Source organism: Cygnus atratus, chromosome 1 (genome assembly GCF_013377495.2).
Source record: "Cygnus atratus isolate AKBS03 ecotype Queensland, Australia chromosome 1, CAtr_DNAZoo_HiC_assembly, whole genome shotgun sequence".
Lineage (NCBI taxonomy): Eukaryota > Metazoa > Chordata > Aves > Anseriformes > Anatidae > Cygnus > Cygnus atratus.
In genome coordinates, this window is record NC_066362.1 from 12,413,439 (window position 1) to 12,431,524 (window position 18,086).

At 37.6% G+C, this 18,086-nt stretch overlaps 1 protein-coding gene across 3 annotated transcripts in view; it reads left to right on the top strand.

Annotated features, from left to right (window-relative positions):
* MAGI2 (membrane associated guanylate kinase, WW and PDZ domain containing 2) overlaps window positions 1-18,086 on the top strand; it is a 776,112-nt gene that overhangs the window by 504,828 nt on the left and 253,198 nt on the right. For all 3 annotated transcript variants that reach the window (XM_035549439.2, XM_050708167.1, XM_050708168.1), the window contains 2 exons: window positions 1,178-1,393; window positions 11,560-11,773. In XM_035549439.2, coding sequence (XP_035405332.1) covers window positions 1,178-1,393; window positions 11,560-11,773 — 430 coding nt within the window. The remainder of the gene's footprint in view (window positions 1-1,177; window positions 1,394-11,559; window positions 11,774-18,086) is intronic.

The window sequence follows — 18,086 nt, forward strand, 5'->3', positions numbered from 1 at the left end:
CAGCCATGCAAAGGCACAAAAAATGACCATACAATCTACAAACACCTTCAACATATTTCCTTTTTTCTTTGGAAAAGTGTCTTAGAGCTAGACAGAACTTCTCATATTAACTGCTGAAAATCTACTTTTAAGTCATCCTATGCACTGCCCTTCAATGCAATTTTCAGATGACAAAATATAACTTTGTATAAACACTATGTATTCATATTTATGTCTTTTATTATTCTTTATGTTTACTTCTTCAAAGGACTCACAAGTATTTTCAATACTCTTTTATTTAATTATGCTAATATTTTATTTTTCAACCATATTTTCAATGAGAAAAAAATGAGGTGTCTGTAAGAAACCAGTTTTGAAACCAGATGTGCTAGAAATGCAAGCATACATATATTGATAGATAAGATCAGACCATAGTCCATCCAAATAATAATCCTTCTGACAGAAAGTAGATGATTCAGAAGTTACCAGAAATTTCATGAGAGAAATAGAGGATAATCTGTCAGCCACCTTAAATCTTCTCAGAATTCCTTAGTTCTCAGAAAGTTTTAAGCCCTAAAAAGTAGGATTTTATCTTTCTTTGAAAATATATTAGCATTAACTATTACAAATCTGGAGGCTTGCTCATGAAGAGCAAAAATTTGACAAAAATGAAAAATACAATAGTGCATGCATTACTGAAAACTGCAAATGTCTGTCATTGAACAATTATTTGCTTTCCAAATGGGTAAGATAATATGGGGGGTATGAAAATGGTATAATATGGTGAACAGTCAACACATTTATGTTTCTTCTGATCCTTCAGAAACTCTTGTATTGTGGCATACATGTTATAAAACTAATTTGTCCTAACTAGCAGTTTGAAATGAGAAAATAGCTCCAATATGCTACCTATTTGGGGGGTATTTGGATGAGAGGAATGATAATTTACCCTGTTAAACTTTCAGAGAGTGTCAATATGGTATATATTTTAAGCATGATATGTTCACTAGTATTGGCATTAAAAAAAATATATTTATTTCATGAAAAGTAAATTTTTAACTTCACAGAAAGTTGAACTCATCTTTATATTAGCTGATGAACCGGATCCTATATCACAAAATCCCATTAATCTAAACCAAGAGAAAAAGAAGCATTAGATGAACTTCAGTGAATTTAAGTATTATTCTTTTCTTTTCAGACAACTATTACGGCACTCCGAAACCTCCAGCAGAACCAGCTCCATTACTGTTAAATGTAACAGATCAGATCCTTCCAGGTGCCACTCCTGGGGCTGAAGGTAAACGTAAGAGGAATAAGTCTGTGAGCAATATGGAGAAGACAGGTATTGAACCACCAGAGGAAGAAGAGGAAGAAAGACCTGTGGTCAATGGAAATGATGTGACAGTAACACCAGGTCTGTTCTTCCTTCTTACTTTGCAATGTAGTTCTGTTATTCACAGAGGCCCCGGTTATCTCCTTCATCAGTGAGAATGAGCGTGCTCAGGTAAGGATGCTCTTGCACGACTGGCAGCCAGGAATCCTAAGTGATAAGACTCCTGTCAAACATAAAACAAATCATTTGACCTCCATTTGGTAGGAGTCACCACAGCTACAGTAAAGGTGTCTGCCTCTGAGCTAGTCACCCTGGACCCTCTTTATAGCCTGAAGAGTAAAATATCTACTTTCTGAATGCACTTCCTTCTATCTATTTCAGATTTCTGGGTTAGGAAATCAAACCAAAGTGCCTATTTCTTTTCACTGACCACAGAGAGGAGTCTAGAGAACTGCAGTTTGATCAAATGAATCCTGTCTCTGTATTTCAGGTCTCCTTGTGCTAAAAAGGTGATACAAGAGAGTTAACTAGATTATAAAGTGAACTTTTGTATACCGTTATGAAATCTTACAAATGCTGTTAGAGTAAAGCTGTCATCACATTACTGAATTTGTGGCAGTGACAATGAAACTTAGTTAGCAATACTCTCAGGAAGGACCCTTTTCACCAATGTTTCAGATCCTGCATGAAGCAGATAATGTTTTCATATGTCTTGTCCTAAAAGACAGCTGCTGTTTTACTGCTTGAATCATAATTCTTCAGGGAAAAAAAAAAAAAAAGGTCTGAAGATACTGATGATATTGACTGGTATCAAATGAGAAAAGTCCAAACTTTTCCCAAGCAGTAATCAGCTTCACCCTCAATATTTTAGTGAGAGTCATCATTTTGCAGTACTTTATTTTTTTTTACTGTGAAATAACATTTAAGAAATGATTTATTTTTTTCTTCATGTAGGAAATTAAAGAATTCAGACATTTATATCTCTGAGAAATAACTCTGAGTTCTTTTTGGTGAACTTAGAAATTCAGGAACAAATGATTGAAGTAGAAGTCTGTAGTGACAATCACACAGGTAAGAAGATAAGGAGTTCCATAAATGTACAGGCTAATATGAAACAATAAAGGCACTACCTCATCTTCTAAGCCCTATAAAAAGGTTTTTCATACTGCAGTTTCTATAGGCATTTTTTTTTCTCCTGTTGCATTAGAAAGCATATTGAATTGGAAATCTCACCATGGATGTATTTGCCACTTGCTTTTCTGTTGTAGTTGCCTAAAATTATATCTAAAGGCAAATCCCCAGTGCAGAACCCATCCCCATGACCAAGGCAGTGACAGGGCACTGGGGGGGGGTAGGGAGTGGATCTCCTTCCGCCCCCTTGGCTCACTAAAGGGCTGCGGCGTGACTCCCTGGCCATCACTGTCACATGCTGTCTGAGCCTTGCTCATCCCTTCCGCACAAGATTGCATCTGCCGGCAATGCTCTGGCACTTAGTGCCTCTCCTACACAGCTAAGCAGAAAAGGATGAAGCCCAGAAATCCTTGCATAAAACATCAGCACTGGCTCTGTTCCCAGGATACTTCCACAGTGAAAGAGGCAAAGGCAGGATTTGGTATCTGATGTGTGTTGCAAAAATCATTAGAAGAATCATTCTTTGCAGTTACTCGAAATGTGTCACACAACCGACCATTGCTCAGGAGCAATTTCCAGAGCTGTATATTTCAGTTCAAAATGGATCAAGGAGAAATGTTTATCTGCTTTTCTGCTTGCATTGTCCATCCACGACTTGCATCTCCCAGGCAAATTCTATGTGAACAATGACTAGGCACCACCCAAGAAACAGCCACTGGCATGGGCTGTGTTAAAAAATGAAATACATGAGCATCAGGGTAAGACAGCCCCCTTTCCTCCCCCTCCTCGCCCCCCACAAAGTAATTCCTGTAGGTGTGGCCAGCAGAACAAGCAGTGCCTGTGTTGGCTCTCATGGTTTCATAAGCAGGGTTTTGTTGTTCAGTTACACTGATTGAGGACTTTAGGGATTGTAGCAAAGAAGCTCTGTACGTACATGCTGCGTTGCCTTTGTTGGAGAGGGTAGCTCCCACGGACCCTGTTACTGCAGTCATTTTCTCTGTCAGCTGACAAAGTCTAAAATGTATGTGCATTTATAGTTTGTGTCTTTGAAAAATCGGGAAAATCAGAATGTGTTAATTTTGTGTCATTTATTATTATTATTATTATTATTAATAATAATAATAATAATAATAATAATAATAATAATTTTTGTTATTTTATTTTGTTTTGCTTGCTTGTTTTTTATACTCCTGGTGGAGGGAGCAATATGGTTCTTACCAAAGAAGCAACTATGGCATGATATTTGTTACTTCCATTTTTTTTAGAAAGTGTGTTCTATTTGAAATGTCTCACTTCTAAGGAGAGCTTTTATGTTAAATACAGGGCTATTAGGACATTTGAAACATTGATACATTTTTTACAGATGCTCAGCAATTTAACATATTAACTGCCAAAGGTATCAGAGTGCTGTCAAGGCAAAGGACTGCTGTAACACCTAGGACTGCAAGGCTGAAGCACTAGCAGGTCTATGATAAATCAAAAGACAATAAACCTGATTTTATCAGACCAATAGACAACATCTTTAGTTGCAGAGATCTTTACGCTTTGGGTCTGATTTTTCAGATCACCATTCAGTGTCTGCTGAGATGATCTAGGCCTCTGTTGAGCTTTATTAGTAGGAATCATTTTTTCATTAAAACCTTGCTTCACAGACCATCAGATTTCCCTCAGACAGTTGTATATGGGACTGTACCATATACAGTCCCACCTGTATATGGGACTGTCCCATCTGTATATGGGACTGGGGATCTTCAAGAATGATAAGTAATTGTCTTTTTGTTAACTTGTGCTGTCCAATGTGTTTTTTCTTTCTGATTTTTGTTACTTGTCCTCAGCCCACAACACGACAGAAAGCCTTCTCACTTTAGGATGAGGTTTTTAGCCATTTTAGGATGGAGCACACTCAGTCCTTCATCCTGAATCAAGCACTCTCATCATACAATAGTATTTACAGGGAGATAGAATGCACAGTCAATTATATTCCTATATGCCTTATACTTTGTTAGAGCTATTTGCCCATGCTTTCTTGATATAAAGGTGCAAGAGGCACTTTGGAAGAGTAAGAGAGCATAGCTGTTTCAGATACTCATTTTAAGGTACTACCTCTGCAAACCAGAATGTCTAATTCATCAGACAGCTAGACAGGAGCCTAGATGGTTAAATTTAAATGAGAAATCCTAATATCTGTGAAGCAGTCTCGGATAAACACAATTTATAAATTAGCTGTTGAAATGACCGAGTCTAGAGTTAGCGTTAGGTTTCTCACACTTAATGCAATTGCCCACGTTACTGTACTTCTGGCTGTTCTAGTTTGGGTATCTGCCATTCACTGGTTTAGATGAGAAGTCTTGCACCTGAGAAACCTTTCCTGATGGACACTGCAATGAAATTAAAGGTTTTTGTAAAACTGATGGCTTGACAAAAGTGGTAAAAAGATACTTTGGTCAAATTGCAACATGCTTTCAGACATTCAGATTTTGCTGTTTTTGCTACTTATGTCTGCAGAGAATTAAGTCAGTCTCCTTCACAAGCAGCATCATGATCTGACACTGTGTTGGTCACATCACATTTGCTTCACACTTCTGACTGATTGTTTATCATCCAAACTCCAAAAGAACCACTTTAATGTTGAAAGAATGTTTATGTATGTCTATTATTCTGACATTACTTGAGCAATGATAAATTGCACCCAGAGAATGAAAGTTCTGGCAGGCTCAAATTAATTGAGGTATAAGATATGACACAGAGTTTCAAAATGATCATTCCATGCCTTAGGTTGATAATGAAGCAAAAGGCTAGAGTCCCAGTGCCGTCAATCACCACACAAGGTGCAGCAGTCCTGGGGAACAGTCTGAGCTTGCTCTTTTATTATTGCACAACAAAGGCAGCCAGAGGCAAGAACATAAAATACACAGCATCCAAGAGCCATAAGATTTTTTAAAAATAAGTTGGTATCCATCGATATGTTTGATGAAAGCAAGAGAGGGACTCTTTATCAGGGAGTGTAGTTATAGGAGAGCTGCTCCACCTCTCTGATTATCCTCATGGTCCTCCTCTGGACTCTCTCTAACAGCTCCATGTCCTTCTTTTGTTGGGAGCCCCAGAACTGAATGCAGGGCTTCAGGTGGAGTCTCACAAGTGCAGAGCAGAAAGGGATGATCACTTCCCTCACCCTGCTGGCCACACTTCTGTTGATGGAGACCAGGATATGGTTGGCTTCCTGGGACGCAAATATATGTTGCCTGTTCATGTTGAGCTTCTCATCAACCAACACCCCCAGGCCCTTCTCCTTAGGGCTGCTGTCAATACATTCTCTACCCAGCCTGTGTTTGTCCTCGGAATTGTCCTAGCCCAGATGCAGGACCTTGCACTTGTCCTTGTTGAACCTCATAAGGTTCACACAGGCCCACCTCTCAAGCCTGTCCAGGTCCCTCTGGATGGCATCCCTTCCCTCCTGAGTGTCGGCCGCGCCACACAGCTTGGTGTCATCGGCAGACTTGGTGAGGGTGCACTCAATCCCACTGTCCGTGTTGCTGACAAAGATGTCAAACAGCACCGGTCCCGATACTGACCCCTGAGGAAATCTACTTATCACTGGTCTCCACCTGGATATCAAGCTGTTGACCATAATTCTCTGAGTGCAATCATCCAGATAATTTCTTATCCAACAAGTGGTCCATCCATCAAACCTCCGTCTCTCCAACTTAGAGACAAGGATATCATGGGGGACAGCGTCAAATGCTTTGCACAAATCTAGGTCAATGACATCAGTAGTTCTTCCCCTATCCACCAATGCTGTAATCCTGCCATAGAAGGCCACCAGATTTGTCAGGCATGATCTGCACTTAGTGAAGCCATGTTGGTTGTCCTTATTTTCCATGTGCCTTAGGATAGTTTCCAGGAGGGTCTGCTCCATGATCTTGTCAGGCACAGAGGTGAGACTGATTGGTCTGTAGTTCCCCAGGTTTTCTTTCTTCCCCTTTTTAAAAACAGGGTTAGGTTTTCCCTCTTCCAGTCAGTAGGAACCTCTCCAGACTGCCATGATTTCTCAAATATGGTGAATAGTAGCTTAGCAATTTCATCTGCCATTTCCCTCAGGACCCTTGGATGCATCTTTTCAGGTCCCACGGACTTACGCACTTTGAGGTTCAATATATGGTCAATATATTGTGTAAGAGCTGTAGAGAGAATATATAATCTCAACCAGTAAAATTCGTAATTGCTGATATTTGGAGTCAGAGTACTACAGTGATGGACTTACAATATCCAAAGATATGTAATTATTTTTAACATGCACATTGCCTTTTCCCCAAAGTTTGTTGTATTCCACATATGCAATAACTTGCTGGTGCTTTGCTGGCGCCTATTCTGTCACTTCACAGACACTAACCGTTGAGATATTGTAATAAATTCCTTTTGAAAATTAGGCCATGTAATCTGTTTTGTAATGAGACAGTAGGTTATTTCACTTGATGAAAAATCAATTGTTTTTTTCAGTGACAAAAAATATTTCTGGACATATATTATGGTACATTTTTAGGATCTGTTTTTATATCAGATGCTATCTGAAGATAAATATTTGTGCTTATAGCATGTTACCATAGTATTTCAAGCTTTATTTGTACGTTTAAAGCACACCTTTTTTTTTTTTTTTAAACAGATCAAACAGTTTGTATGAATATATATTAACAGGAAAACAAACAAACAAACAACATCAAGGTGAATATGTACCCTTCCTGGAATATATGAAGGATAGACACGTAGCAAAAGATTAAATTACACCATAGTGCTGCACTCCAGATAACCAGTAACCAGAATGTCCATTGTGTAAAACTAAATGTTATTAAATGGCATTAGGCAATTCTTCCTTAATTGTTTGTGTTGTGTTCATCAGGATGCTTTCTCCTTTATTACCAAAGCACACTATTAAAAAATATGCTCCAGGAATTAATAAGTAATGAGATTGGCTTTAAAATAATTATATTTTAAGTTGTTAAATAAGCATCTGTTTCCTCTTTTTCACTATGTTTGGATAGCAATATCTATCTAAGGCAGTCTCAAAATATTTCTTTTAATTCTTAAGGTTTAATTTTCTTTTTTTTTTTCTGTCATTTTGTTAATATAGATATCAAAAGCCAAGAATATGACCTCATTAGACTTACAGAAAATAAGACCCTGAGAAAGAGCACCTATTACAGTTATCATGTTAAAATCCTAAGACACAGCAATGTCAACTTGCCTTTGCAGTATTAGACCAATGGGCTGATCATTAGCATTGTGTATGATGCAACTATGATCCAAATTTATTTGCTCTACTGTGGTCATATGTGCCATGTAGCCTCCTATCTTGTCCTCAATTTAATCTGTACAGCAGCATTCCTGTAATAGAGATGTGGTCAAGACTGTGGGTAGCCTCAAGAATACAACTCACAAACCTGTCAAAGATGCCTGAAACACAAGAAGATTCACTTTTACTTTGAGGAGATGAAAACCAAACCCAACGAATTTATCAGCAATTCCACCATCCTTTTCTCAGGGGATGTGGAGACCTCAGTATCCTCTCTGTTTTACATATTTGAAAATGCTTTCCCTATCCATCAGTCTTTTCCCCTCAGACTAAACAACAACAACAACAACAAATCTTTTTTATCTTTCCATATTTCTGATCATTTTTGTTGCTTTGTTGCTGCCCTCTGGACTGGTTCCCACCTTCCTTGCCACAGAATTATTGAAACTGGGCACAGTATTTCCGCTGAAACCCTACTGTAGCTGAAGGTAGAAGGATCTGTATTGCATATACTTACACTTCCTACCCATTATGATGCTTGCTTTCCTTTTGGAATAGTATTATTATTGACTGAGGATAATGCTTAGACATTCCTCATGCATTCCTACATCTCCATTGTATTTTTGCTAGGAATTTCTGCCTAAACATTTGCTCCTCATCTTGCAATTTTATTGATGATTGTGGCATTTTGCAGCTGACAGATGCAACATACTTTGAAAAGCCGAAGGAAGGAAAACTTGGGAGTAGTAGATAAGAAGGTGACTTCAGCTCCCCGTGGATCCTATTGCTCTGTTGTGGGATACAGCTAAGCAAAACTTGTATTTATGTCTCTTGCAAATTCATTTCCTCCCACAAACAAATTCACATTTCAAAAAAAAAATTTGTTGGTGTTGGTGGTTTGACTGCTGGTTCCAACATCCTTCTAGGAATTAAAAATAGATAGACATGAAGTTACAGTTTCATTGGTCTTCTTTTTTACAAAACAACATAATTAAGGAAATTATTCTGGAAGGACAGTAGGTGCTCAGAAATTAAGAATATAAAACTAAAAACCTAAATCATTGGTACTTTGTTGAAACCAAGACTGTCTGTATTTCCTAACTTTCTTTTCTTCTTAAAGTCTCAAAGGTTTAGTCATTACTAGCCATGAGTCTGCTTCATTGGTTCATGCAGTAGCCTAGGTTTTGTTTCATCAGTCTCTGCCAACTGAAAATGGCTGCTTCATCTAAATTGTACCTGACCTGTTCTCTGCCCACTCTAATCTGAGTTCTTTAGCCCTATTGCTGCCATTAATTATGTTAGTCATTTAATCATAGGTAATCTTTTTGCAGTAGTGACTGAGGCAAAATAAGCACTAACTGCTTTGTGTTTTCATATGTGTCATATATTATTAGCTTTCCTTCCTTCCCACACAGTGGAATTAATATGCTTTGGATCTTCTTCTTATTAATGCACTTACAGAAAGTTTTCTTGTTACTTTTAATGCCCCTAACTGTATCCCATTTTCTGGATTGGCTGTTCTACTTTGCTGTTATATGCCTGTATTATTTTTCTGTGTTCATGCTTAACAATTTAATCTACTTTTTAACATTTTGTACAATTATTTATCAAGTACCAGACCACTGAAAAATTAGGGCTTAATCAAAATGCTCCGATTATACTTACTATTTTTCTTTTTTATTAGGACAATTTGTGCTTGTGATTTTAGTATTGTTTACTTAATCTTTACCAGTTCTCCTGAAGTCCTTTTCCCCTTCCTTATGATTGCCATAATGTCAAACTTTCTAATTCTCTGAGTGTACTAAAATCTCCATTTTTGAAGACCATTGTTGTTAATATTTTGTTGCTTTTTTCTTGCTGTCTTAAGCATTATGAATTAGATCTTTTCACACAAGTTGTCTTCTATGTGCTACATGTTCCACACAAGTCTCTGCATAGTTCTGTGCTCTGGATACATACATTAGTTCATTTTAAAAATTGCCATCTTCAACATTATGGTAGACTACATTGCTGAAATATATTTTAAAAGTTTTTGGCTGCAGGAGCTGCAGCCTGTGGGGGACCAGTTTGGGAAGGACAACATCCCCTGGGAGGGACCCCACACTGGAGCAGGTGCAGAGAGTGACCGTGAAGGAGCAGCAGAGACAAAGTGTTAGGGACTGACTGTAGCCCCCATTCCCTGTTCCCCTGCACCGCTTGTAGGAAGGAGGTAGAAAGACTGGAATTGAATATGAGCATGCTAAGGAAAGAGGGTTTGGGGAAGGTGTTTTTAGTTTTGTTTTTGTTTCTTACTATCCTAATCTGTTGTTAATTTGTAATGAATTAAATTAATTTTCCCAAGTCAGGTCTGTTTTGCCTGTGATAGTAGTTGGTGAGCAATCTTCCTGTCCTTCATCATGACCTATGAGTTCTTCCATTGTATTTCATTTTATTTTCTTCCCCCTGCCTTGCTGAGGAGGGGGAATGAGAGAGCAGCATTGGACACCTGGCAGCCAGACCAGGTAAATCCACCACAATTTCACTGGTGATTTCAACTGGTGTTGAATAGGATCCCATCACAGTCAGTAGAGATTCAGTCAATGTGTTCAAACTGTGGACTTATTTTAGTTGCATATTGGTAAAATATAGGGGTCTCTCTACTTCAGTGAAATCAAAGTGCAGCATAGAACAAGCATCCGAGGACCAAGGATAAGACCTTCCCTTGTCCATTGAGGCAACAGGCTCCCAACCCATTCCTGACCCATTTTTTTCAATAAATAGTACCTAGATAGGCCATATGATAAAATGCAGTTTATAAGCACATGCTTAGTAGACCAGCCAGCCAAATGTATTCACCTCCAAGGATGAAGGATTTAGCAGGACAAGTTCTCTCAAGCGTCTTTCATTTGAACTAGCAGTAGTAAAGACATCGTTCAACAATGTGGATAAGGCATATTCAGACTCTTAATATTGCACATCCTCTCCCCGTTTAGCTGAGATTTTTGAGGTACCTTTGTTGTTTTGTCTTATTTTTACATTAAGCAGACATTTTAACAAATATTGCTATGTTTTACCACACTCACATAGCTAAATGTACATGGAGTGGACTGTGGGAACTGACAATGGTAGTGGATGCCACTTTTTTGGATTTCTGACTTTATGGAAAGTAAACTCTATAAAGAATGAAAGATCAAACCCTGAAAACAGACTTAGGAAAGGAAAGCTCCCTCCTGCATGTGTTCTGGGTCACGATGAGACAGAATCCCATTTGGTATAGGAGGCATTTGGAATTGTGGAATATTAAGCTTCCTACAGATTATATGGGTAATGAAATCACAATATATGTTCATATATGTCTAATAGACTACTATCAGTTAATGAATGTCATATTGATTTCTTTACCTATGGATTTATTTGAAGCAATGAATGCATTTACTCTTTTAATTTAAAATTATATTTTTTCCATAAAAAAACAGGGTATTTGCTTTATGAGTCTCTATTTTGAAAAGTTATGAGACACAAGACAGTAACGTTGCTGGATATGAGGCTGCCTTCTGCTTGGTGTTAACTCCTGATCTGAAAGGACTCCTGGGATACAACAAGCTATAACTCTTTGGGTTATTTCTTAACTTTTTATTAATTTCTTGTTTCCATTTGTTTTTATTGCTTTATTTTCTTTTATTGTGTTCCAGATAAAATGCATCATCAGGGTCATTGTATAAACCTAACATAGTTTTTCTCTTTATTTCAAGACTTGCAGTTCATAAAATATTAGTTGAAGACTTGCATCCAGTAAATCATCCACCATTAACTTAGATAGCAAAAACCTGTAATTCTTATTCTCTTGTAGAATCAAGTGAACATGAAGAGAAGAGTACAGGTGTCTCAGGTGAAGTATCTTCCACCCAACCGTGCCCTGCACCAGGATATACTCAGCCTGAAGAAGCAAAGGAGGATATGGATGTAACAAAGCAGACAAAACCGGAGGAGAATGATGACTTGGGCCCATTACCTGATAACTGGGAAATGGCTTATACAGAAAAAGGGGAAGTCTACTTTATTGAGTGAGTGTTATTAATTTTTCTTCTAATAGATGTGTTGTATTTAACTGGGTGGTGAAATGGTTTGTATGGTTGAGTGGAACATTGCATTCCTCATTAAAATACTAGGAATGTTCTGGCTGTCAAGGCTCCTGAGAGCTGGTAGTAATCCCTACATTACCAACTAACATTGAAGCATACTGTTCTTTTTTAAGATAGGAAACTAGACTTTAGTACTTTGATAGCAGCAAGTAAAGCTGTTGTGTCTACTGTCTAAAGCAAAGCTTTTCTGCTGTGTTGATGCCAATGGGAGAGTTGTTCAGTCACTGGGTTCTTCCACACTTCTATGGACAGAGGGGAGAGGCTTGAACTTTTGCGAATTTAAGGAAAGAAAAATAGGAAGGCTAAAAACTACCCAACAAACAGTAGAGGGAGGCTGTTTTGTATTTAAAAATGATAAAAGAGATAAGTGGACAATGAGGAGGACTAATTACATATAGAACTTTTCCCCATTGGTAGGCTGTAAGTACCTGTTGTTACTGTTGTTAATTAGACAACTCATTGAATGAATGCATATGAAAGTTCTTTCTTTCCTAAGTGCAGTCATTAATACACGTTACCAGAGTAAGAACAGAGCAAATGAGTGAGTTTATATTGGCCTGTGTTTAAAAATAAATAAATAAATAAAATAAATAAATAAATGAGAGAAAGGAAAAGCCAATATATTCATCAGTACAAAACTACTAAAAGAGGAAGCAATAGCATTTATATTTACTTTAAAGAACTGCCTCAAACACTTTGGAGCATTAGCCATTATTCTGATCACTAGTAGGTAAAAATAACATTTGGCTATTTCACTTCTGTTTTAAGTCCCTTATTTCATGTAAAATTTTATTACAATAACATGAAGCACAAACATGATAAGAATAAAGTTTTTGTACATTATTCTTTCATAAACACTGACATGACCAACTGTAGCTTCTGGCATATGTAAAGCTGAAAAGAGTGGTAACTGTTAATACCTGTTAATGTAAAAAGTAAAAACTGTTAATGTGTCTGCTGAAAAGGGCAAAAATATGCTTATTATAGAAAACAAATAATTATAGTAACTTTGCCCAAGCAAGCAGAGAAGAAATAGGATGACTTCAGGATTAGCCCAAACCTTTGTTTCTTTCTTACCTCACTACCATATTTAATTTTTCTGTTGATACTGAATGTTCTGACAGAGAGCAGACTGAATTATGTGGTACTTTTGTTTTCTATGATGTAACAAAAACATGTGATATGTGTTTGGGGTGGAGGGAGGAGCAAATCACTAACACATCAAGCTGTGAGAGTGGCAAATACTGAGGCAGGCAATTTAATAGGAAATAAATATATACTTTGCAAAAAATACAGTGAAGAAAAATAACCCAGACACTCTACAATAGTACCCATTCCAATTTCTCAAATTCCTTTGATGTTACAGTTTACTTCCTTTCCTGGAAAAGCTCTGGTTTAAACAACCATTCTGACAACGCACATCATTCACTTCCAGTAAATGGATGTTATGTAAAGCAGAGAAATCAGTCAGAGGTACAAACTGGATAGCAAGACTGTTGTAAGGGCTCCTTGCCTTTGGAATTATATTCTTGAATAATGTAATTGCAAATAAGTGTAATCTCACATCTGTAAAAATAACAAATTATTTACTAGAATCCCAGTAAAGTAACAATTCTTTGATCATTTCAGTTTTCACATTGCTCAGTCTTCACAGGGTTAAGTTGGAATGTAATGCCATGGGGATGCTGTTAAATTGCCTCTTTGTTTACAAGTCACTTTGGTTAATGGCATAAAGAGACTCCATTTGCTTTCACAAAAAAAAAAAAAAAAAACGAAAAGATCAAAAGACAACAAAAACCTATTTGTCTAACAACATCTCCCTGAACAGTAGTAAAGATTATACTAGATTATTAAATAATACATGAAAAACAAACATTTTTAAAGTGTAGATCACAATGGGTGAAAAAAAAAAAAAAGTCATACTAGACAGCATATTTTATTACTTTAAATGAGGCTCTTTTGAATTGTGCCTTTGAACCTTAAGGACTTCAAGCCATAAGCTGTCTCAAGTTCCAGGTTGTCACAGGTATACGTAGTGGTCTTAGATTAAATGGGAGCATTTTCATTCGTTTCAAACTGATCTCTAAAATTTCTGTGAGTTCATTTATCAACACTGCCATCAGAAGTAATATGGCAGATTTACAGTGAGAAGGAGTGTCTTCAGAAGAAAGATAACTGTCTGTAGACGGGATTTATTTGTTAATCATTAATGGCCCAGTTAGCATTTTGTAAAGCACACTGTAAGGAATTTCCTCTGCCTCAAGCTCTAACAAGAAAAATCAGTCACCAGATTCACTGGATAATTCAGAGGATGGTTGTATTTCAGAGCATGACTAGGTTTGTTTCTTCATTTCTTTCCGTTTTTTGACATAAGTGCATGACCCTATGTTTACCTATATTAGCATTCAAAGACAGAACAGGAAGAGCATCCCTTCTTACTGCATAATACTTAGCACTGTTTTTCAGGAAGATCTACTTAATTACATTTCTTGGGCTGTGTCCAGCCTCCCTTACATATGGATCTGAATTTTTAAATACAGGCACACACAACACAAATAGGAGTCCATCCACAACATTTGCTTTCATTTAGAACATATGCTAATGAGAACATGCAATAATTAAAACACTGTATATAAATTGGAACACCTCCAAAAAGACTCCAGTTCTGCTCCTTCTTCCCTACTTTAAACGGGGCTGATGAGTGTGATCTGCTTTGGTGTGTTTAAATAAATTGTAGCTGTCACTGATTTTTAGTTTCTCCTTCTCACGGGGTTAAGGAAAGGCTGAAATTCCCCATAGCCTTCAGACTTGACCTTGCCAATTACTCTTAAACCATGTGCTAAACATTGGAGTCTTGTATTGTCCTCGCAAAGTCAGGAGACTTTGGCTCTTTTAGATCTCGGGAAATTCATGCTTGCTGAGTCGTCCCAGTGCAAGGGTGTACAAAAGAATCAAGTCTCAGTGCATCTGCCAACATGTGCAGTCACCCTTAATCCCAGTATTCACCAGCTCTCAAAATCCATCACTTCCATCATTATGTCATAGTCCATCCCATAGAGATGGTCTATTATGATTATTATGATACTCGTTTCCAAAATATAGAATTGATTTTGCCTCCCTCTCCAGCCCTCTATCCACTTAAGGAGCAGAGGTCTCTGGAAGGGGTGCAGGGAGAGTAAGACATTAAACTGTGAAGAGCTACAGGTCATCAAGCTGAGCTACAACTAAGTGCTAATGAATATTCTCAAGGACATTACATAACCCATAACAAAATCTATTTACCTTGTCGTTCAAAGCAAATTTTTCATAATTCTACATTAGTGATAGTTTTCTTAGTGGAGGAAAGTCTAAAATAAACTTAAACCTTTGTAATGCATCCATAAGGGATCATCTTCTTTGACTCCTGATGATGATTTTTAGGAGAATTTGGCCATATGAGGTTTACCAAACCACTTTACAGTACATCTCACAGATACAAAGTTTCTTCCTCCATTAACACCTACTTCCCTGATCTTACAGTCAGCATTGCTTTTTGGACCTGTTGTAGTATCTCTTTTAGTTGTTAAAGCTGATTTTTTATGAGAGCACCATAAAAGACTACAAAACAGCTATAAAATAGGTCTCTGCCAAGGACTCTCCTCTTCACAGTAAAAAACAGCCATTAAGGTTTTGAATACAGCTGGTACTATTTCAGGTGTTACCTGAAAAGAAGTACAGCTACAAATTGGAAAAGTAAAAAACCTGACCCAGTTTGTTTCTAAGAATATTGCTACTGGCTTCAATGGGATCAGTATTTCTTCTTAATAATTTTTAAGGTAAGAAGGTCTTTTGATTGCAAGAACAGCATGTTTATCCTAACGTCGTGCTTATTTTGATTCCTGTTTGCACCATCAGTTCACCATCAAATAGGAGGGTATATTAGTTAACACTAACTGGTTACACAATTACATTTGATACCTTTATCTTTCATACTAGAAGACGCTAAAAGTACTGCTAAAAGTGCAGTATACTTCTGCTCAAGATTACTTCCATATCCTGCAACAACTGCCCAATCTTTTATGAGCTAGCTTGGCTCTTTTGCAACTATGTTATGAATCAATGTATCATCACCATGTTTTAATTTCATGATTATTTCTGATAGTTTAATTTACTAGCAATTTAGATAAACCTTCTAAGGACTTTTTTCACTTTCTGTTTAAATATCGACTTCTGACAGGACTCCTCTTCTTTGAGAAACAAGCTGTCTTGTATCAGTGTGACTTTATTGTCTGGACAGTTATGAATCATCAGAGCTCATGTGAATTTGATCGTAAAAGTCCATAATTCTCTTTCCATCTTTGTATAGTGTATTGAATTGGTTAGTTTTGGCATAGCAACTATCACATCTAGTCTTTGATTTTCAGTATGACATGCAGTGGGACAAGCACCAGAAAAGATCACTCTCGGTTTCTTCTACTGCAACGAGTTTTTTGCCTTGTGACAAATTACTTTGGAATGAGGGAATGGTGGAACTGGAAAGAACTTGAAAGAACTTGGGGAATGCTGATTTTTTTTCTTCTCTTGTATTTTTCTGTTCTAAATACATTCTCAACCTGTACTAGTGATATATTTCTTTTGCTCTCAATTGATTTTTTTTAGTCTATGCCGACATCCAGGCCAAACTGCCAGCTCAACTCCTGTTGTCTTTCTTCACTTTCTAATTTCTTGTCTTTCCCCCAAATGTCTCTGCTGCTCTGCAGAACTCCTCCTTCAACACCTTTCCTCTGACAAGTGTAGTGGTATTATATTTTTTCACCTCATTTGCATTTAATGAACTAGAAGATTCAGTTCACCTGGATTGCCACATAGCATTAGGTATCTAGTATAAACCAGTTGCCAAGACTTTTTCTGCAATCAATAGAGAGAGATAATTACCTCCAGAAGCAGATTTGTCCTGTTCTAAGATAAGGGCAAAATCTGTCTGCCTAAATGTAGGTGCTTTTACCAGTAAAGATACCTTAGGATATTGAAGGATGCATCTGCAGTAGCGTGTAGATTTTTGTCAGGCGTACCCTTCTGAAGAAAATCTGCTTGTCTCCACTCACTGTGGTTTGGTTCACATCTTAGAGTACATGAATTAGATTACTTTCAGACAAAACTAAAAAGAAAGTTGATCTCTAGGAGTGCACTTAATTGACTTTAACCCCTGGCAGGGATTCAGTTCATCACCATGATTTGAGTTAAAACCATTGTGGATTCCTTTGAGTCTAAATCCTGTCCATATCTACATCAGCAATATCAGCAGACTGCAGAGTGTCTGGTGCTGATGGTGTTGAAATGCTTGGTGCTGATGACCCAGCTGATGATCCAGCATCCACATCCACTGGCTCTTTGCAGTGAGCTCTTGAGGTATGTCATCTAGTTTAAACTCAAGTGAAAGAAGATTAACAGTTGGGAGGATGCTCAGTGTGTAAACGAAGATAACTGGGAGACTCACTTGAATCCTGATCTGAGCCAAAGCATTACTGTAGATGTATAGTAATAACTCAAGCCATCTGCATGCACCTGGCAGATTGGACACAAACACAATGCCCTTACTGCATGGTAGCTGGAAGCCATTTGAGAGACAGCATAGAGACATATGATACTAAGAGCATATGTTTAGGTCCCTAGTCCCACCCTAAGACAGGTAAGATAAGTTATTCTGTACAGGTGCCTCTCCCTTGAGTAGACAGGAATCCTACACAATTAGTTGCATAATTTCCAGATGGCTGAAGTCACATGAAATGAAGCCCATTCTTTGTCAGAATCTAGCTAAGTCAAAAAGAGTGCCTTAAACAGCAGAAATCACCACAGAAGACTTTAGGCATTTATATATTCCTTCAGAAATCTTACATATGCATCTTCTGCTCCTACAAATGCCTAGAGGCACCACCACTGGGTTTGAGACAAGTATATAAGTGCTTATCAAGTCCCAAGGCCATCTGGAATTCACAGGATGGGCATCCTTAGACTTGCATCTCTTAAGAACCTCATACTCCCAGCACACCTAACAAAGACCGACAGTGTGAAGTGCAACACGAATTAGCAGTCATAGCTGCTCTCATTCAAATCATAGCCAGAGGAGGATTCCCTTCTGTATCTGTCCCTACATATGTGCAAGAATTTTGGGAAACAACCCACAAAGGATGAATTGCAAAACTGCCATTTTATTGTTCTGCTCTCCTGCCACTGTCCCCCTACATAAAAATTATTT